The sequence below is a fragment of the Propithecus coquereli genome, unplaced genomic scaffold, assembly GCF_000956105.1.
Source record: "Propithecus coquereli isolate 6110/MARCELLA unplaced genomic scaffold, Pcoq_1.0 Scaffold113, whole genome shotgun sequence".
Taxonomy (NCBI): Eukaryota; Metazoa; Chordata; class Mammalia; order Primates; family Indriidae; genus Propithecus; species Propithecus coquereli.
Window position 1 is genome coordinate 4582907 of NW_012135303.1, and position 22811 is coordinate 4605717.

The 22811-nt window shown below is 42.1% G+C and overlaps 1 protein-coding gene across 1 annotated transcript in view; it reads right to left on the bottom strand.

Moving 5' to 3' along the window:
• LOC105819005 (aldehyde oxidase 4-like) overlaps positions 1-22811 on the bottom strand; it is a 102923-nt gene that overhangs the window by 76771 nt on the left and 3341 nt on the right. Inside the window, exons 2-13 of the mRNA XM_012655162.1 lie at positions 22166-22223; positions 17868-17964; positions 15277-15385; positions 12922-13048; positions 9852-9913; positions 7459-7542; positions 6795-6875; positions 5507-5651; positions 5162-5254; positions 3250-3401; positions 1373-1466; positions 149-258 (exon numbers count right to left, since the gene is read on the bottom strand). Coding sequence (XP_012510616.1) covers positions 149-258; positions 1373-1466; positions 3250-3401; positions 5162-5254; positions 5507-5651; positions 6795-6875; positions 7459-7542; positions 9852-9913; positions 12922-13048; positions 15277-15385; positions 17868-17964; positions 22166-22223 — 1212 coding nt within the window. The remainder of the gene's footprint in view (positions 1-148; positions 259-1372; positions 1467-3249; positions 3402-5161; positions 5255-5506; positions 5652-6794; positions 6876-7458; positions 7543-9851; positions 9914-12921; positions 13049-15276; positions 15386-17867; positions 17965-22165; positions 22224-22811) is intronic.

Below are 22811 nucleotides of genomic sequence, written 5' to 3' on the forward strand. Positions count from 1 at the left end.
GAATTTGTCCCTCCCTGTGCAGCAGCCCAAAGAGTCTCCCTAAAGCAGTTGGTTCAAAATAGAGGGGACACCATTGCCCCTGGAATCCTGTCTGCGGGCTTGCTGCGCAGAGCCGGGGTAGGGGGGTGCTTCCCTGGGGAGCCCTCACCTGAGTAGAGTAGGGAATAGAAACAGACAGCACAATCTCTTCCGATTTCAGGTTGGCCTCAGGTGATCTCTCAAGGAAAGGGCCATTTAAAAGAATCTGCCGTTGTCCGTCTGTTAGAGAAACGACCTTGATTAGGATGAGTTTATCAGATTGGAGAATATGCAGCCAGCGACATGATGTAAGATGTATGTATGTTATGTTTACATTACCTCACACCTAAGGGTGAAGCTGTTCTCAATCTAGGGGCACAGGGGGGATTCCTGATAGTCACATGTCACTTAATGACGGGGACACATTCTAAGAATTGCATCCTTAGGTACTTTCGTTGTTGTGTGCACATCATAGAGTGTCCTTACCCAAACCCAGATGGCATAGCCTACTACACACCTAGGCTATGTCGTACAGCCTGTTGCTCCAGGCTACCAACCTGTACAGCATGTTACTGTACTGAATATTGTAGGCAGCTGCAGCACAGCCATACGTATTTGTGCATCTGGACATAGCTAAACATAGAAAAAATATAGTAAAAATACGACATTATGATCTTATGGGACTACCATTGTATATGTGGTCTGGAATGTCATGTTGCACACAGCTGCATAAACTCATATATATACATATTTGTTTTTTTTTCCTTAAACAGTTTACTATACTCTCTTAATTGAGCCACAATATTTTTAATGTAATTTTAACCAAGGAGAAAGTATCTTACATCAACAGCCCTATGAATAATATGTATTTGTTTTTATTTCTTCGTGTTTAAATCATTTTCCCTCCTCAAAGCTCATGACGTTTTTGAATAAAGAGAAAAGAAATAATATGGCCCACAAACTTGATTGTGTTTAAAATGAAAAGTCCTGTAATAAAAATTGCCCTCTTTATGAAAGAAACTCTGCAATGAAATACGCCATAAACCTTTAAAACCATGAAGATATCTCTCATTAATTTTTTCTTCAAGTACTTTCATACTACAATTTGCCCCTAAATGTGGCCAAATACTTGAGAGAATTTGTCAGGTGCAGTGAAACGCCTGACCTGGGAGATGCAGACCATCCGGAGAGCAGGAGAATTGAGAAGAGCTTCGCCCTTCGGCATGAGGTGACGTAAACATAACCCCTGAGTCTAAATTAGGTGCGCTTGGGTCCCTGGTTCACGTCAGAAGCTCCATCACTGACAGTGATAAGTACAGAATAAAATGCCTAACGCTTGGCTCCAGAGTCTTACCTTTAGATATCAGATTGATGGTAGCGTTTCCTGCTGCTAAAATAGGGTTCAGGTCAGAATAATTAGGCCGGCTCACCACATGTCCCCCTAAAGTCTGAATAAGAAAAGATGACATTTTAAAAGCCACACTTAGTTACTTGACAAATAAGAGGTTATAAACACATAGGCCACATGTGGCCTTCTGGATCTTTGATTGCGGCCTTTTGACTGAATCCAAATTTTACAGAATAAATCCTTTAAATAAAGGGATTTGTTCTGTGAAGTTTGAATTCGGTAGAGGGGCCGCACTTGGGGATCTGGAGGCCACGTGTGGCCTTGAGGCAGCAGGTTCCCATCCCTTATCGGACAATATATTGTGCAAGATTCCCACTCCTGATCCCATCCAAACTTACAGCTTGGGAACATATTCCTCTTCCACGCAATGAGGAGGAAAAGTTTCTTTGAGAATTGACCCTAGGCCACATTTGTCTTTGTTTAGACGCACTTCTCGATGGGCGTGTTTGCCTATGAAGACAGACAAAAAGGGAAATGAACGGGAATTAGGGGCTGGTGCAGGCAGGTTAGGGAGAAGGGTGGGTATGGCCAAAGGGAAGAGTGCCCAGCACCACGGGGGAGGTGGAGAGACCTGAGTAAACCCTAAAGAACTGGGATGGGTTATCACATCCAAAACACCTGCTGTGCCACAGCAGGTGTGGACGAGGCTGTTTCCTCAGGCCTTCTGGAAAGGCTGCTCCACACGTCATCTGAAACAGGGGCCTCAGGAGGATTTAAGGGGAAAGTTGATGGGGAGAGGAGCGGCATGGCTCCAAAAAGAAAGAGAAGATGCAGAAGGTGAAAATACACAGTGGGTTTTGAGAGTCAGCAGCAGGGCCAGGGACAATCAGGAGAAATGATGCGTCCCCTGGGCCCCAGATCCCGCTGAACTGTCCAGCATGCATGGAATGAGGAGGGGTTAGAATCAAGTGTTCTTAAATCTTAAATAATAAGGAAACCCCAATAAGCTAGACAACTGAGGGCATCCAAGGATGGGTATGTGGGATACACATGGCTGGAATTTGACCTTGATGCAAAGTTCTAAGAGGCGAATCAGCCATTAAAGCATATTTTGGAAATGTAAGTTTTGTTTATTATTCTGTGGATAAGACATATTTCAAAAATTGTTAGAGCTGGGCAGGACCTTAGAGACAGTCCATTGGGTGGAATTTTATTTTTTGTGTGTGTTTTTTCTCCATAGTTTTTACTTTTATTTTTAAAATTCTAAATTGACAAATAATTGTATATATTCGTGGGGTATAATGTGACGTTATGATACATGTTTATATTATGGAATGATTAACTGAAGCCAATTAACATACCCATCACCTCACATACTTATCATTTTTTTGTGGCGAGAATATTTAAAATCTACTCTTTCAGCAATTTTGAAATATATAGCACATTATTATCAACTGTGGTTACCATGTTGTGCACTAGATCACTAAAACTTATTCCTCCTGTCCAACTACGACTTCGTACCCTTTGACTAACATCTCCTCTTATCCTGAATCTTAATTTTTAAAATGAAGAAACAGTGGCTTAAAGGGGTACAGGTGGCTTGTCCAGGATCTTCTGACTCCAGTACCATAATCCTAATGTCTCATGTGTCACTCTCCTTGGACACACACATAGACACACAACATGAAACCTCTCACTTTAGACGCACACATACACACACGTGATATATCTCACTTTGGGCACACACACATTCACACTCATATTGTACAGACACGTTCAACATTGACTTTGGATTTCTCTTCAGAGTAATGTTTGTGAAACTGAACAGAACTGTGTGACTGCCTATAACCGTGGCTTATTTTACAAAACAACAGAGAACATACGGCCATATTCCTAATCTGGGCTCCTGCAAGTGTCCTCAGGTGCTTCAGGAGAGCTCGACAGGTCTTAGTCTTCTCCTTCGGTTGCTCCGAAATGATAAGGCATAAGGCATCGTTCAGCTGGGCCAGGCTGTATCCTGCACCTATTGTCACCCCTGAAAATAGAGTAGTAGGCCATGAACTTACAGGGAACTGGAACAAGATAGGGTTGCATGGAAACTGTCTTTTAAATATATCTTCTCTTTTCATACTTACTTAGAATGACAGAAACCAAAGATAATTGAAGATATTTCTGGCAATTTATTTTATTCTCAAATGCTGAGTACCAAATCCTTTTTGTCAGTCATGTAGATAGACATACATGCCATACATTTTAGCATGTATCAACCACAGATATCTGGTGCTCATTACTTCATTTATTCCCAGTTGAGTTTTCCTGAATAAATTGATCAAATATGAAAATTCCAGCCATGGTCCTATAATATTTTTTAAAGATAATTAAACCTAAGAGGAAATTGACTTGCAAAATGTGTCTTGCATATCTGCCTTTCTTTCCCACCATTTCTTCCTATTGGTCTCTTATCAAAAAGATAAGAAGAACAGACACATGCCTGTACCTCGGGTCAGTTTCATTTGTAGGTGTGCCATGATTTCAGTAGTGATGTCATCTACCTCATGCGTTCTCACTGGAGGCAATACTGCCTCCAAGGGAATGAAAAAAATCTTACTCTTTATATATATAGATATGTAAAGCACCAATACACATTCTGTACATAAACAGATACACTGTTAATCTGTTGTATTAAAACTTCAGGGAGGGATGATTAGGGAAACCACGTCCATTGCTCCTTAGAGGGGCGGTAATGAAGAAAAGAGTGAGAAACACTGATCTGGTTCTGTAGGCTCCACCCACCCCTGTCCCTCTACCCCATCACACCCTAACCGAATACCCCACACACCGCCCTGCCCGCCGTCTCCTGTACGTGGCTGGCCTCCTCTTGCTCCATCTCTTCCTGCCAATCTGTTGATGTAGATTTTCCAACGGGGGTAAACAAAATGAACGAGCAGACTGACTTAAGATTGGCAGGTCAAAGAGGTTAGCAATCAATTATCCACTTGATTTCTGTTTGCTCATTGGGAGAACTCTACTTTATAGGGGTTTAAGACTGTGATCCATTCAAAGGCTTAGTGTGGGTAGTGGCTGGTGAGATAAGCCTTATTCGGTGCACTATGTGGCAGGAGGAAGGAGGGAGGAGACCTAGGACCTAGTCCTGACTTAGCTGACAGCTGCATGGTCTTAGGGAAGTTGCCTAAGCCCTTTGATTCTGTGTCTCCTGTAGGATAAGAGAGATACCAAGGTTACTAGCTAAGTCTACCTCCCAGGGTGGTTTTGAAGATCACAAGATAAGAGATGTGAAAGCACATGGTAAATTGTGAAAAGACTGCAAAAATCAGATTGTTGTTCGCAGCTACATTTCAAATCTTGTGGCGAAGACTTTGTGTGTGTGTGTGTGTGTGTGTGTGTGTGTGTGTGTGTGTGTGTGTGTGAGTGTGGCATTAGCCTCAAGCAGATTTGTGAATGAGGGAGTAACGTGTGGCAAGAACCTTTCCTACTGGCCAGCAAATGTCTTACATGTTCCTATTTCTTCAATCCCTCCATCCCTGGCTGACCTTTGTGGCATCTTCCCGCCCTTGTGGCTCCTATGGCAATGTAGTACTCAGTGACACAGCTGAGGGGATCGGTTTGAGAAAGTGCAGAGAGGACACATAGTAGGTGCTCAATAAATAGCTTTGAATGAATAAACAAAGTCAGATAGTCTATGAAGTGCTCAAATTCAACCAGTGTAGGTGGTTGATTATTAATGGTCCACCAACATGCAGTGGCTACATCTTATTTGAACAAGAAAGTGCTCACCAGCATCTGTAGTATTCACAAAATGCAATTCTGGAAGCCCAAGTGGAGATATGAAAACTGGATGGAATTCATTTCCGAATTTAATGCTGGGTCCTGAAGGCGAAAAGCATTTAAACTAATTAGAAAAGTTAGAAAAGGAAGACAATGGATACTAATAAATGTTGCATACTAATAAGCTAGAGTGAAAACTGTGACTTAAATGATTCATTTGCAAAAGAAAACAATAAAGTGTTCTAAAGGACATAGGCATTATTAATAAAAATGAATTTCATTTATGAAGAGTTTAAAAAGAGACACACATGTTTAGGTTACCTAGTCTAAAGAACACATGTGGCAACCACCTACCCACTGCAGTGTTCCCCATGACAAGCGGGGCTTTGGGGAAATTGGTTCTCAGCTCCAGAAGGTTGTTCAGGGTCACGGGGCTGATCCAGGTAGTCCTCTCCCCTTGGAATGTCAGCTTTCTCTTGTTTGGATCTTCTGCCATTCTCTGCGGAGAAACAAAGCCAACATGCTTTCAAGCAAGGCTCTTGAACAACAAGCCATGAGGATATCGACTGCTGTGGCATCCAAGTGTCCTGCTGGTCACTTTAGCTTTCTGAAGAGACTCAACTTCTAGGGCCCAGGAAATGGTGGTCTGTTTCAGACCACCCAGATTGATAAGATCCGTGTGGGCACCACTCAGTCAACATCATGATAGGTGTCCGTTCACAACTGGACGTAGAGTAAAATCTATTTGTGTTTGTGAAGTGAGTGTGTGAAGAGGGAGCAGCTTGGTTTAATGAAAGCTCAGCCTGGAATTACAGTGCCAGGCTTCTTGCTCTAGTTCTGCCCTAACAGTGACTCAGAGGACACTCAGCTTGGAGATTAGGGTTTATTATAGGACAACAATTGCATATAGGCAAAATTCTCCTTGAAAAAAATCCCTTAAGTCATTCACCAGGTATAGTGTAAATTGATTTTTTTACAACTCTGTAGATATATATACACATACCTATAGATATAGATATATACCTACATCTGTACATAGCTATGCCCACAGATATAATTTTTAAATAGTAGATTCGCACTTGGAGTGTCCAAGTTCTCACACTCAGTGGGTACATGGGGACTGACCTCTTCTGAGAAACCTGGAGAATCATCTCTCTCACCTCATGCTCTCTCCAGGGCATGGTCGTGGAATGGCACAGTGGGCATAGATGCTATTTATATTATTTTCTCCCCCTCTTTCTCTCACACTGAGTTGAAATTACAGAGACTAATGATAAGAATAGTGCAGTTCCATTATTCTAAGATTCATTTGATTCTTACTTCACCAGTTTTACAAGATGCCTTTAAAACATCTCACAGTGTCGCTGTGTGGCCTTGGGCAAGTCACCGATGCTTTGACCTCAGAATCTTCAGCTGAGGGGGTTGAACGACAGCATCTCTGAGGTCCTGGCCTCCCCACTCTTCAAAGCTGTCCGCTTTGACTATAGCACAGCTGTACAGGTCCCTAAACATAGGCTATTGCCCCATGATTGTGCTGGACACATTTCCAACTTTCAATGTCTAAAACTAGGTAATTCCATAGTGTAACACAAAAGGCATATACCACACCCTATTATGAGAGAACAAAAGTGAAGTTTCTTACTATCAGCTCAGGAGGGAATATAGGCTCCTGGGATGGATCGAAGGGCTGGAATTCATCTTCATTGTACAGTTTGGTACATATCTCAACAAAACAAAACAAAACACAGACAGAACTTCAGAGTTACTGAGAAAGGTACAGAAATTAAGTGTGAGACTCCAGAGTCAGGGCCTCTACCTCTGACACCCCACACAAAACGGAGAGGCACAGGGCACCCCGGAATGGGATTCTTCCCACCCTCCAAGACCATGGGATGGTTTGCCTGGCAGATTTTCTGGACTCTGGTTTTCTTGCTTTGGCATCAGAAATTGGGTTTTATTTTTCTGTGCTGAGTCTCAGATATTATTTGTATATTTTTTTTTTTTGCCGTGAACATGAAAGTGCACCACTGCTTAGTCCCTCAGAGTGCTTGTGGGGTCGGGGGAGAGTTGGTAACCCCAGAAGAAGGCACAGGAAGTTGTACCGAAGGAAAACAGCCTTCTCTGGTGATCGGCCTTGTGAATGGCACAGGCTGGATGATCTTTGGAGCTCTTGAAGGCTGTTTGCGCCCGGTATTCACTTATTTTACACTTCACTCACAGCAAAGAATAGAAACCTGGAATAAATTTGGATCTATGTGGGTCTTTCTCAGTCAATCCCAAATGAAGTGGAAAAAGCGGATACTTACCTTTTCCTGTCTGTTTGCAAAAGACCTCTCTTCTGGATCCAGGCAACATTTTCCTGACCCTTTCACTTGGCAAACAGTCGATTCCTTAGGAAGTAATGCAGCTTAAATCAAATTCCTAATTCTTTAAACACTTACCAGGGTACCCGGCAGGTCAGGTAACAAGCTACTCTGTCACTGAGCGATTAGAGAAAATGACAGGGAGTGTACAACCACGCTCATGACAGAGGCTTGCAGATGTGTCACTCAAGTCGCAGGGGAGGACAGAGGAGGGAGAGGTGGGGAGAGCCCCGCCAGCCAAGGCCTCCTACTGGAAGTGAGATAAAGGCGTGGAGTTATAAGGTGGTGATTTAAAAAACCCAAACAGACTGCTCTTATCTTAACTGTGTGATAGCACGTATCTTGAATCAAGTCCTGGGAAGACAAACTGCCTTTAAGACTTTCTATACACAGATATAAATAAACTGAAAACCTGAGTTTATCTGGATGTTGTTCCGAACTATTCGGATGATTCAAGCCCAAATCATTTAACCTTAATTTTCAGGACATTTCATGAAGACCCAAAATAGTGGTTTTGGCCTGGATCCATTTGTCAGTTACTGTAACTATCAGACTAAGTATCCGTGTTTGCCCTTTTCAATGTGCGAGGGTCTGTGGCCGTTTGGAGACACTGTGCTTTGCACACGGAGTCAAGGGAACCTGGGTTCTAGTTCCTGCTTTCCCACATGTGAGCTGGCTTAAGCTTGTTAAATTAGGATAATAGGATAATAAAATCCATCCCAAACACGTTCATTAGATTTTAAATATGAGGAAAGTTCAACACAGTGTCTGAGACTTAAGAAATGCTGCCAAGGTGGCAGCTGATATTTTTACTTGTAAGGTCATTTTCTACAGAGTAAAGAAGGGATTTGGATTTTGGGACAATCTAAATTGCACAATAAAGGAACTATAATAAGTGTAATAAGTGGTTCAATGTGGAGATCCAGTGTGAATGAGAGTAAAAATATCTATCGTTAATTTACATCTTTGTATACTGCCTCAAGGAAAATAATCACGTAGTTTTAGGTTGAATCATATGAAGATGTTGCTGTTTTTGTAGGTCAAAAATGGCAGGATATTGGCCATTCATATGGTTCAAAATAAGTAGTACCTTACCGAGGACTTTATTTAAGTTAAACCATCCTGTAGTTTGTAAAATTTCGTGAAGTTCTTCATGACTGGCATAAAAATACATCTTTTCAAACACTTTACAGTACTTTGAAAGAACTGATGTAACTTGAGTAGTTTTTGATCAAGAAAAATTATATAAAATTAATTTTTACCATAAAAGGTGCTGGAAAAACACCCTAACTGAAACCTTCTCAAAAATATATCTTCTCTTGACATTTAATTTTCTGAAAATAGTGTGTTTCAAAACTACCTGCCCCCATCCCCTGCATACACTAAATCATTTTTTTCTAACAGTCTTTGTCCTGTTTTGTTCCTGGGTCTCTCAACTTTGCAGGTGACTTGGATTCCTTTCTCTCCACACCCTTTGCTGTCTGGGGTTATGACTCTGGCAATCTCCTTCTGGAAAGTTATCTTTCTGTCCCTGCATATGCCACACTCGCCTACGTAGTCATTCCTCATGCCTGGGCTACTGCACTAGTCCATGCCTTCTCTCCCCACCACATCTTCCCAGGCTTGTACTTCCTACCACCAAGTGCTGAGAATTTTCCTTCTGAAATACTCCTCTCATTGTGTTACCCCTGGCTGGAAAACAGACAATGACTGCATGTGGTTATCAGCTTTAAGTCTAAATTCCTCAGCCCCAAACAGTATCTTTTTACTCTCCAATGGTTCAGTCACATCAATTTCTTACTTGAATCTTGGACAGCTTTCTTTTTCCTACTTCCATGCATTTTCTTACTTGGAATTTTCTACTGGCTTCTCTTCAGGCATTCACTTTTATCATTTCCTTTAGGACCAAGCTCAAAACTCCCCTTCTCCAATAAGTCCTCTATGTCTCCTTCTTCCCATTCATTAACTCTCTTTAATCCATGTTTCTTTGAAATTTATACGCATGGTATACGGACATATTGACATTTTAATATGTTGCTTTTCAATTACTTTTTTATTGTTTCTGTGTTCTATTTTCTTCAATAGAGTATGCATTTCTTGAAGTCAGGGACAATATCCTATACTTTTCAGGAAAGTGACAAATTTAGGGCTATAAACAAGATAAATGCTAAGGGTTTATTTAAAAAAATACCAACAGAGGGCATTTAACAACCTTCAGTGGTTACAAAGGTCAATGTGAGGTTACTTTAGAGATTATTGAGTGCAAGGATTATTTTATGCAAAGGTTCATTCATATATTAAGTTAACAGAATTAATATTCTTTTTAAAAAACTTACCGCACAGAAAGTTTTTCCACTTTCTACAATTGGTCGGTATCCAGTGCAGCGGCACAAATTACCTGATTAAGAAGGAATCAAGTTTTAAGAAATAACATAGAAATATATTGCATATCTGTGCTTCATGTTTTCAATGGAATAACTGTATTAGTCATTAGCTTCTTTGTTACCTAAAACCAGCAAGATTGTTCTTTGGAACAAATGTTCCCCTTGGAGACATTCTTCAAGAATAGACCTGGTATCACTTCCTGGTCTTTTGGCTAAGATCAAGTGAAGAATAGATCTTGTGATTACATTTTCTTACTGAAATACCACAAAGGTTTTTTTTTTTTTTCCTTCCTGCCTTATTTCCTGCCCCTATCCTAACTCGTGTACCTGCCACTCCCATAATGTCTCATGTGTGGCGCATCATCAAGCCTTTCTCATGCAACCTCTCCTCTTTCAAATGCCCTCTTACGGGAAGAGGAACTGGGGCCATTCTTCAAGACCCCAATCCTCCTTCTGCATGAGGTCTGCTGTAACCCCCCAGCCAGAGCTGTACCTCTGACTGTCTGGATCCTTCTGACGACCTATCGTCAGCTGCTGGAGCAGGGTCACTTGTGTATGTATTTATGTGTGTCTCCCTCATTGGATCTCAAGCTTCTGGAGAAGGCAAGGCTTGACTTAGGTGTTATTGAACCCCCACCAGAACAGCACAGTTGATGTTCAGTAAGTACCTGGTATTGTTTTAATCAGTCAACAAATCCAAAGTACGGTGGAAAAGGTGAGGGAAACCATTGTCTTTTAAAAAAGTATATTCAAATTTTGCAGCCAGTATAAATGATATTGATGGAGAGGTTTTAGTAACATGGCAAAATTCTCATGTTATACCATTAAAATTGTTCATACAATTTAAAATTATATATATTATAAAATGGTCACAAGCATTTAAAATAAGCAAACAAAACTTATGCACAAAAAAGATTGAAAGAATACAAAAGTATTTGACAGTGGTTGTCTCTTGGTGGCAGAATTATGAATGAGTTTTTCCTTGTCATTCAATTTTTTCGACATTTTTCTTAATTTTTAATTATTTTTATACTAAATAGTAAATGTAAAACTATGTTCAATTACAGTTTAAAAATTTCAGAAACAACGTATGTGTGAGGATTAAACAGATTTAAACACCTATAAGTAAAGTGTTGTGTAAACTTGGTGCCAGTAAGTCATGTGGAAACTTGGGTAACAGGTAGACTCCCTTTTTTTTTCAATTAGAATGAGAATAATTTAGGAAAAAACTGCATGCATATGAATGGCTGCTAACACCATAATCTATCTTTCCTTTTTGCTAAGAAGAAAAAACACAGAAGGGTGTGAATTTAGAATTCTTCTTTAGAGCAGAGGAAGGAACGGCAATGTCTAGAATGTCATGAAATGGAAGCATTTAGGAGGCAATGAAACCGTAAGCAAACAGTAAAGGCTAGTGTGAGCCAGCGTCAGGGCTTTTGTTTTGTTTTTGTTCTTAGCCACATAGTCAGTGCTAAATCTACAAGCCCCACTAAAGACCTACCAAAGGAAAGGTAATTGTATCCATTACAGAAATTCTTCTGATTCTAAGGAAAAAAAAAAAAAGAAATTCAAAAATTTTATTGTATTCCCTTAGCCTTGAAGGGAAGAGACGAGATTAAGTGTGGTAATGATTGATAACCGTTGAGTATTTAAGAAGTTATATGCTTACACTAATTATATTTCTTTGAACTTTATTTTATATTGTTAATACTATTGTTTTTCTTGAAATATTATGAACATGAAGGTTATCAGTGTGGCTAACATTTATAATTCTAGAAAGAGAACAAGTAAATGGATTGGGTACCAAAATATACTCTTCAAGTTATTTACACCTAGAATGAGGTAATCTACTTCATCCATTTAGCCAAACTTGACAACACCATCTTTTGACAGTTGTTATGTGAGTTACAGGATAGAATCTGGAAGAAAATAATCCATCTCTGTAAGATTGCCTGTCCATATTCAAACAAACAAGAAGTATGGCAAATTATAAGATCCCTGCTTTTCAGAGCTCTAAATACCTCATTAGTGTGGGTTACATTACTGAGCAAAGATTATCCATTATTCAAAAACATTCAGATTCGGTTAAAGTTATAACTAAAACCACAGGCCAAAGTTTTAATCGTACTTAATGAGAAACCAAAAAATTTTGAGCAAAGAAGTTGCTGAGTGATAAGGGAAAATATTAGAGAATATTTACATACCAGTTATAGTAATACAAGTCAAATTTTTACTTAGTTTTATTCTGCATCTTTTCATCATAAAATTGAGTCTCTGTCTAGATCTGTCTATTGAAAGGGGCAAAGAGCTTTCCTATATTATTCAGAGGTTTGCTTTAACAACTTTTTTCTAACTGGTGATGAGTTACCTTGAAACTAGGTACACTTGTCACAGAAAATTATATTTGTTAATGTGCTTTTTCTGGTAGAAAGCTGTGTTAATTTAAATCTGATAACCATTTTGTCATAGGAGATTGAGTTGCTCACTAAGCTTATCTGTGATAACTAATTATTGTCTATGATCTCCCCTATCTTATTACATATAATGAACCCAACCAGAACATACAAATGTAAAGTATCTGAGGGTCTTTTCTCTTTGCAAAATTAATTTTAGTAAGTAAAGTTAATAAATGATTCTAACAGATTAATTAAAAAACAAACAGTAAAATCTAATTCTTCCATATTACCCAAATTTCTACATTTGGAAAAGATTGTATTAAAAGTGTTAGAAACAGCCCATTTCAATGCCTTTGAAGAGTGACAAAGGGCTCCACTAAGGGAAAAAGTTTTGTAATGAAACCAATATTACCTCAATTCCTGGCATCATTGCTATCAAAACAAAGACAGCCTTTTCTGGAAAGGACTTGACTCAAAGCAGGTACTAAGGAAGCCTACCTGTTGGTCAGGTACCTGGAGCCCCAAACCTGTGCCACAGGTTCTATCGGTGGGCTGGGACTGCCTTCTCTAGTTACTTGAGCACTTTCTAACCTGGGCCCTGCCCGCAGAGGGCCAAGAAGGCTCACCTCCAAGAGCTTCAGTTATCTGCTCAGGGGTCGGCTCTGGGTGGTTCCTTAGCAGGGTGTAGATGGACATCACCATCCCCGGGCTGCAGAATCCACACTGCATGCCATGGCACTTGGCAAGTCTTTCCTGGGAGACCGTACATCATTTATGCTTTAAACCTCTTTTGCTTTCCCACCTTGGACACCAGAGAGCAGTGGTGCTTATACATTTAGCTTTCCAGAAATAATTTCAGGATAAATATGTCCCCGGGAAGAAAAACACTTTTATTTCTTAAAATCATATGCATATGATTTTTGCCCTCAAGAAAAGCCTACTGGCAGGTAGTAATTAAATCACTTTACTCTCTAGATCCTGGTCTCTTTATCTGTGGAATAGTTTAGAGTAAAATGCTCTGGAGTCATGCTCATGTGAGTTTTGGTCCTTACTACAACTCATTAATTGAGTGACCTTGGGTGACTCACTTGTCTTCTCCTCATCTTTAAAACCAGGCTGATAATGGTATCTATTTTTCAGGATGGTTATGAGAACAAACGAATGAATGTTTGCAAATCATTTAGCATATTCTCTGGCAAGTCATTTTCACCCCCTCTCCACCCATATTATAGAATTTTTGATGGCTTAAATGACACAATCTAAATGAATGCTTTGAAAATTGTAAAGTGCTATTTAGTAGTATTGTGCTAATCACATATTTAATTTATGCACATAAAACTTTATACACTCAAATAAAACAACAAAACAAACATAATAAAAAACAGGATGAGAAATGACAATTTACTGTGTCTACTCTATACAAAGGGCCTATGCCATGCAGATACAGACAGGGGACAGGATTGTGTGTCCCTCTGTGCGTGTCAGTCCTATGCCTCTCACAGGGTGCTCAACTGGCTGGCTTGAGTGTGATTCAAATGTTTTCAAATAAACATTTTTCAAACAGCATGGCTCCTAAAATGAGAGCCAAATACTTCGTCTGTGGCTCGACTGAAAGGACACTGTTTGAATGTTGGAGGGAAATACGGCGTGTCAGATGTACTGCTAAGTGGCGAGTTGTTTCAGGTGTGGCATAGAAACCTGGCTGTAAAAGTGCTGGTGGATGTTTTAACAACTAGTAGTCTGGGAGAAAAATAAAGCCCTGATTCCTACGTCTGCCAATTTTCCTAGTATAAATACTTCCACCATGGCTAGTATTATTTTATAAATTATTGAATCGTTAAAGTTTAATTTTTAATAATGGCTGTGTTTAAAGGCTGGCTTGCACAATTCCTGAAAATTTAATGATCAGTTTTCACAAGCCAGCACAAGCCTATTCTAGGGCACTACTGAACAAATCTAGCATCTGCACTATCAAGATCGGAGAGAAAGAAATCTGACAAGTGCAGCTTGAAGTGCTTTCACACCTGCGAAGGTGATGAGCCAAGTGTGGAGTGAGAGCTTAATGGGAAGAGGAAGTCAGTAAATTATGGCTGATAAAAACTATTCATTTACTCTCACCACCATCCTGTAAAATAGACACTGTTACCATCCTAATTTTAAAGACGAAGAAAAGTCAAAAAGTCACTCAGGATCACACAATTAATGAATTGCAGTAAACTCCCATGAGCGTGACTCCAGAGCATTTTGCTTTTTCCTCTAAATTACACTTTTTATTTCACAAAGAAACCAGGACCTAGAGAGTAAAATGAGTTAATTAATATCTTCCATTATCAATGAATACCCATCAAAGGTAACACATTGTCAGAGAAAGCTCTTGGCTCTCTGTTCCAACAATAGCCTTCAGAGACAAGGAATCTCGAGGGAAAATATAGCTATTCATAATTTCCTTTCTATACACGGCCTTTAAAACTCAACCCCTGCAGAAGTTCCTATTCTAGGATACAAAAATAACATTGTCATTTCTTTAAAAAGTCCCCTAAACTTTAGTAAACACTTATTTTACTTGAGTTTTATTGTAGTATAGCATATGGTTACTTGTTAGACACTTGGAAAGCATTTGGGGGAGTATTTGTACACATAATTCGCCTCTCCATCAGAGTTAAGTAATTCTGAAATGGAGCAGACAACTAGTATCTTTTATAAACGTCTGACTTCCTGTCTCATTTTCTTCTCTTGTCAGACTGAATTGTTCTTGTTTTAGTTTAGGGCAAGGATGGGGCTGAAAAGGTCTCTTGGGGTTAAGATATATTAAAATCAATGAGAGAACCTTGAAAAGATCTCTGAACATATCCCTAGCTATGAGGCCAAGCCTTACAAAATGAGAATTTAAAAACACAAAGGAGTTCGAAGTTGGCGACCTAAGTGGAGTGCGTCCCTATGCGGGATGCCAACATCTGGTCCAGACCACCTTCCGCTCTTACCTGCACTGGGTGAATCCTGGTTTTGATGCTTCCTACACCTTCCACCGTGGTGACAGCAGCCCCATGCAGAGAGCAGATGGGCACCAGGCACGTGGTAGCTGGAAAATGGCTGTGATGGAATCAGGTAAAGAGAACACATTGGAATCATGGGGAGAGGGCAACACAGTTCAGGGAGTTGGAGCAGTTATTTCAGGAGAGTCGTGAGACTGTATTTCTCTGAGAATACAGAGCAGACTAGATATAAAACCATAAATTTCTGGGAGTCCCAAGAAAGGACTTATATATGGCTTGTGCGGAATGATAGAAAGAAACAGAAAAAATGAATAATGAAGACTTTTGTGTGTGGGACCTCCAAGAGACCCTCATTGTTCATTTTGTTTTCTCATTCTAGGGAAAGAGATAAGGAAACCGTGGGTAGTTTTGCCCTGTGATTCTTGATCATGGAAAACTTTTAAAAATACAGATACTCTGCTGGTACCCTAGGCCAGTTAAATCAGAACATCTGGGTGGGATCAGTGAGTCACTTTTTGGAGCTCCTCATAAGATTCCAGCACAGGCCAGTGTGAGAGTCTCTGGGTTTTGTGCCCTTGTCTTGACTGTCTCCCATGCTAGTGTCTGTGTCAATGATGTGGCAGATCTGGTTAGCACCAGGTTCTCATGTCACCAGTTGGGAATGGGGTCCAGATTCCCACTCCAGCAAAGTTTCATTCTTCTTTCAGGTATGGGACATTGTCCCTTCCCTGGGGAATATTTCCTCTCCTCTCCTCCCCAGGCTGAGAGCATGAATGTGGCTCTTCTGAAGAACAGTTAGAGTGCTGAAGCCACCCAGCTGACCAGCGAGGGACTTTGGAAGAGTGTTTGGCGTACAGATGTAGGGCAGGCCCCAGGTGACCACATGCAAGAGGTACAGTTTTGTTCTTCACTTTCATGCTCTGCAATTCACTCCCCCTTAGGTTTGCTCCCTTTTGATCTTACCCCTCTCCTTTTTACCTCAGCAACTCTCCTCGGTGCTCATGGCTCCCCTCGGCCTTGCCCACGTGCCTAAGCCAGGGAACAGAGGCATGGGTTCCCTGCACCCCGCAGCCTGTGACCCCTCATTTATGTCTGCAATGTCTCACCTCCACCCAGGCTCAGAGGGTGCGGAATCCTGCCTGCTCCCTGCAGTGCTCCAGATGCCACCCTCTCTTGCCTCCGAGTGGACTTGTCCCATCATCAACAATCCCCCACCCTCTTCCTTTCTATAATAGCCTCTCACTTCCCTGAATTCCCTCACACTTAGAAATAAATTCAAGGGTTTGCCATACTAAAAAAATCCAAAAACCGATGGCCCGACTTCCTCTCCTTCCTTAGTCAAGTTTCTTCACGAGCTGTCGACAGCCTCCTCTTCCTCACTCGCTCCCAGACTGACAGCACCACATATGGCCAGCCCCGTCTTTCTGCCGACACTGCTCTGGGAGCACTCTAGTGGCCCTGGGTCACTCCTTGGCATTACACACTAGTGACCATTTCTACTGTCTTGGAACTTTCTCCTCGAAGTTCCTCCTCCGTCTCTGGCCACTCCCTGTTGGGCTCTTCTGTGGGGCTCCTTTCTTTGCCCACATCCCCTTCTGCTGCTCTACAGTGTCCTGCACTTACGTGCTCTCTCATAGCTCCTGCCACCTTCCAGCTGGCCTGGCTGAAAACCTGCCTTTGCCACTACTTGGCCCATGAAACCTCATGCAAGTTGCTTAACTTGCCTCAGTTTCCTCTTTTTAAAATTGTAAGTGATAGTAATGCTTATCTAAAAGTTGTTTAGGGGGGTGAAATATAACAGTATGTGTGAGCTACTTTGAACAGTACCTGGTACACAAGAAACATTCAATAAACGTTATTTTTTATTATCATTGTTATTATTTATGTTGATAACTTCCAGTAAGTTATAGCTTGAGATGAGACCTCTTCTCTTAACTAACAGACCTGTCTATCTAGATGCCTGGTGGACAGTCCCTCTTGGGTGTCCCATAGTTTCCCCACAGCTAAACTAACCACTTTCCCCTCCTCTGCTGCTCCTCTTCCAAGTTCCCTAATTTGTAAACCATACCGCCCAGGCCCCTAAGGCAAAAACTTGAAAATCATCCTAGACAGCTCCTCCTTCACCACCGCATTCAGTCAGTGAGCAAATCTACATTTTTAGGTCAAGGAGATGGTGGCTCAATCCTGTAGGGTGATTTAAGGTCTCATTTAGCCCCTCCAGGCAAACAACTCTTCTTAGTGTTGTTGGAAGACATGAATCTTCCACTAGGATTATTGCTTCCTGCATTAAGCCATTCTCACCTGACCCTTACCCTGAAATCTCCGACTCAAAAGCAAAGGAAGTATTTTTACAGCAATAGAGCAGAGCCCTGAGAGACTGGCAGGCGGGATGATAGGTTCCGATGGGCGATGGGCAGAGGGTCTGTGGGAAGATCTGGAGTTTAGGAAGTTGGGGGAGAGCAGGCCTAGAGGCAGCGAGAATGCTTGAGACGCCTGGAGAGAGGAGGGGAGGAGAGGAGGGAGGCGCTACGCCCACCCCAGGTGTGCCAGAGCAGGGGCCAGCCCCACACGAAGGATACTGGATGGTCTTGGTCTTGGCGTTGTATCGTGACACCATCACCGTGCAGGCACCGCAGCCTCCTTCTCCACAGGCATATTTCGTGCCCGTGAGACGGACTTGAAGGAAGGGAGTCAAGGAAAAGGGAGTCAAAGAAGCCCAGGCGGCTTTGGTTTTACATTCTCCGCCACCCCCGGCCCCCGCATACTGATAACGAGTCACACATCTTCTTGAGTCTTGTACCAAGTTGGCCAGTTTCTTGCTTAGAGAGATTGTTCAGCTTTTTGCTTATAAATGAGCTCATGATGAAAGGTGAGAAGAAATCCTTACAGACACAGTGCTTTATCTGAAAACCTCAGGTCCAGGTGCATTTCTAAATTAAAAATGTACCAGATTTTGGGAAGGTAATAATATAGCACTCCCAGTGGGTCTAGGGCAGCACCTTGTAATCAAAGATATTATAACGTCTCTGCAGTGAACTATACGGATATTTGTGTAACATTATTGCTTTAGAGGTGGTGGGAGGTGGTTTGTGTGCTTAGAAAAAAAGACTTAGGAAAAAATCCCTGCCCCACCTCCCAGGCTTAACTTTCCCTGGCACGGCAATGTGATGCTTTTACCTTCTTATGGGATTAGAGAATATTAGTTTAATAACCGTGGCTCCTGAACCAGTAATGTCAACAGCCACTGTGTACTTTTTTCCTATAAGATATTTGCATATTTTCACAAAGAGGGAACAAATAACTTATGTAAATCCCCTGCTTTAGGTTCTGTAAGAATCTACAAGAATTTGCTTAGAACTTTTTTCTGGGTGAAGTTTAAAAAGGATTTCGTGGGGGGAGGTTATGACTGGCTTGGGTGGAGGTTAAGACTGATTTTTGTCTTGGAAATTGCTGCCCGTGAAGAGGTAATACAGGTTCAGAGCAAAGAGCTGAGAAATTCTCTGCCGCGGCCCAGAGGGGCTGCACATCGCCCTGCTCTGGTCTTTTGTCCCCAGCCTGAGCTCACGACTGCTCTGGGAAGGGCTCAAAGTAATGTAGGTCATCCCTTAGAGAAAGGGCCCCACTGAATAGAGCATAAAAGGCCAGGAAATCCTTCAGTTCTGCTTTTGGTCCTAAAATTTCCAAGTAAAGACATTTCTGCTGTCTGGCTCAAAGATGGAGGTCACTTTTAACTTTGTCAGACCTTAAAACAACTCTGTGATGTGGTTTTGCCCTCTGTACCCCCCACAGCTAGTTCAGTGCCCCCTCTCTCTGCCCCCACTAGAACTGCCTGACTCAGTTTCTTCCATGTTCTGCCCACTCATCCTCAAGTTCATAATTAGGTACGGTTGTCACATAAAATATAGGACTCTTGGTTAAATTTGAATTTCAGATAAGGATCAAATGATATTTAAGTGTAAGTATGTCTTATGCATTTAAATTCAAATCTAACTGGGTGTATGGTATTTTTATATGCTAAATCCACCAACCCTACTTAGGTCAAATACAAACAATACATCAGAAGTTTGCTTTTTTGATCCTTTATGTGGAAGAGCTTTCTCAGTGCCTGCCTGAAACACAGCCCTACAGTATATCCAGAAGTTTCCCTGAGACTAAACAGGGCAGCCAACGTGTAAGGTTGAACCTGGAGTTTGTATTGGAATCTGGTCATTCGTCAATGAGTTACTGTGTCCCTCTGTGGCAGGCAGGGAAGGTGATATCAGAGCCAGATCTGGTCCTTTGCTTCACAGATCTCATTGCTTATTTTTCCTTCATTTCTTGTCACATCCTTCCACCTCCAACTCTTTACATCTCTCAGGATAAACTTCTTTCAGTTTTTCACAAGCAACTATATTCTCTTGCCTCTGGCCACGTGCTGCTGACCTCAAGCCTTTGGTTTGCCCCGAACACTCCTACTCAACCCTCCTCTCTTCCTTCCCTCCCCAAGCCCTGCTTCTGGGCCCTTCCCTGTGCCCCCAGCACAGCCCTCGCCCGCCACTTGCTCTGTTTGTCACTTCACTGGCCGTCTCCCACACCAGCCGAGGGCAGAAGCTGCGTCGGTCTAGATGATTTCTGAACACCTGGTGCTCGATAAAATGTGTTAGCTAAATGAAGTAAGAATTATTTTGAGACCCATAAGAGATGTCAGGGCTGCAAAGAAGGGTATGTGAAGGGCAAACAATTGGGGGTGACTCCGAGCCATCCCACGTTTCTGGTTTTATCCTAGAGCCCGGATCTTAGGGAGATTAAGCAACTCTAACGTGCTGCACCCTCCTTGCCCTAAGCAGCTGTGGGATTATCTGGTTCTGCAGGTCAGATTGCTTAAAACCAGACTAAGAGGTATTGAGGGAGGATTTCGCCCCAGCAGGTTTGGGCGGGGCAGCCGAGATGGGTGCAGCAACGCGATGGGGGGCTGTGGGTCTTGAAGGGTCCTCTGACCTTGGCAGGGAGGGTGTGGAATGACAGCAGGGAGGTGGGGACGCCTCCAAACAAATTTTGCTCTTCGTGTGACTGTGTCCCATTCTGGGAATGACACCTAAGCCAGGGCCCACGTCAGCAGCAAATTAGGGTTTTTTGGCAGCCTGAGGTTTTCACAGTATGGAGGACCTGCTTTAAAAATGTATATAAAATTATAAATATAAAAAATATACAGGGGCTTTGGAAGGGGCCATGGGAGTCCATGAAGGTGACTTGGACAGAAATTCTGTTTATCCACAAATACTCATCCCTTATATTGGCCATTCATCAGAACCACCCACTTGAGAAACAAGTTAAAAGTAGCATTCCCCACGCCATCCCAGAACTGTTGACTCTAATCAAAAGTGGGGAGCTGGAAGTGCTAGATGAGTCTTATTTACCCAGAATGACTTATTTATATTAGGCAGCATAAAGGAATGTGGGAGGTGTTGGGAGATGGGGAAATGAGAGGCCAGGGGTGATTTTGCCTAAGGCTGGTTCTGGCCATGTTCATTTGGGAGTCTGTGAATTTTCAGCTTGCTCCTAATCCAGGTCAATGTCTTCATTTTAGCATGTCTGGATTGAGAAGTGACGGAAAAGGAGAGTGGTAGGGCTTGCTGAGCACTGGCGAGATGTTGACCTGAGTATATGGAAGGGAGGAGGACCAGTGGGGGCCTGTCTGGAATGTTCATGGGACGGGGAGTTGGGAGGCTGTCCTGGGCAGGGCAGTAGAATGAGGGGTAGGAAACCAGACTGCGAAGGTGTGGGTGGTGAGAGGTGGAGCCTGGAGAGAAAATGAAGCAGCAGGGACAGACTAACGTAAGTGCTTGGCACTTATAAATAAGTATATATTTCAAATATATTCTCACAGAAAGTTGCAAAACTAGTGCAGACAGCCCTATATGCCTATCACCCAGCTTCCTCTGACTGAGGACATCCCACGTGGCTATAGCACAACATCAGAACCAGGAAAGTGACACTGGTGCAGCACTGGTAACTAGAAGACAGAACTTACTCAGATTTCACCTCTCGTACATGCACTCGCATGTGTGTATGTACAGCTCTATGCCACGTTATCTTATGTACAGATGTGTGTAACTACTGCCACAATCACTCCCTCTACTACCCCTTTATAGCTGCACCCAAACTTAAGAAATTCTTTTTTTTTTTTTTTAAGAGACAGGGTCTTGTTCTGTTGCCCAGGTTGGAGTGCAGTGGTTGGTGCAGTCATAGGTCACTACAGCCTCAGACTCCTGGGCTCCAGCAATCCTCCTGTCTCAGCCTCCCAAAGTCCTGGAATTACAGGCGTTTGAGTGCTTGGCCAAGAAATTCTTCTTGAAAAACTATTTGCTGATGGTATGGAGGAGTCGGGGAGTCAAGACCAGAGGCGGGGAGCTGGGAGCACATTAGTTACACTTTGGAGTTTTGAAGTATATTCATAAAGCTTTATTCTTTCTGATAAGGATTATAAAAAGGTGTAGGACAAGTCAGTGAACTGTCCTTGTGGGACACTATTGTCAGTGACGTGCACTTCTGGACATTTGGCTGGATAAAAGTTTGGCTAGATGTTTCTACCTAACACTCCTGAATATGAAATCGCCATCAGGGTGACCATGGGGCTCAAAGGTCAGAAAGTTATTTCCCAAGTGAGCACACTTATGGTTCACTGGATGAGTCTTTTGGTTTTGCTCAGGTAAAAAAAATACAACAAATAGCGCACGAATCAACACGTCTTGATGCGTTCTCTGAACTCTAACTAGACTCTGCAAATAAAACACAAGGTCTTTTATTTAGAACAAGCATAGGAGAATTTCTTACTAAGTCCCAGCATGTTCTGTTTTACCACCCAATCCAGATCGATTACAGTAAAATGAAAGGATACGGACTTTTCTCAGGTAGAACAGGAGATTTGCCTCGGGATCAGCTTTCTTTTCTGTTACCTACATTGTGAAGAGGGAAGGGATTTTAGGAAGATAACATCAGCGTGGTACGGCAATTATAGCCATTGTTTGTGGGCCTGTTTTTGATAGGCTGTGGCTTTACAGGGAAAAAAATAATGACGAAAACTTTTTCTAATACTTGGAGCTAGAATTTTGAAGAAATAGTGGAGCAAGATTTCAGTGTCTCTGAATGTCCCGATATATATGACAATTATAAATTCTGGATTGTTTTCTCTCAGGCTTACCTGGGAAGGGCCCAGATAGGGAACAGATACGTAGATTCCAAAATTGACTCAGATTAACTCATGGCCACAGAAAGTCATAAAAAAATTAGCCAGAGATGATTTCCCAAAACAAGGGATTTTTGCTTCCCTACCTCTGCCACTAATTGGTACGTCCTGAAGGAGCCACTACTCGCCTCCCCCCTACCCCAGTGAAATGGAGGTGCCAGTGAGCAAAGGGAGAGCCGAGGGTGCATGAGGCTCTGCCCCTCCCATGGAGCTCCAGGCTGCTACTGCCAAGAGACTGCAGCTGGCACACAAGAGGAAAGCCATCAGCCCTGCCTGGCCCTGGAGGGACACAGGCAGT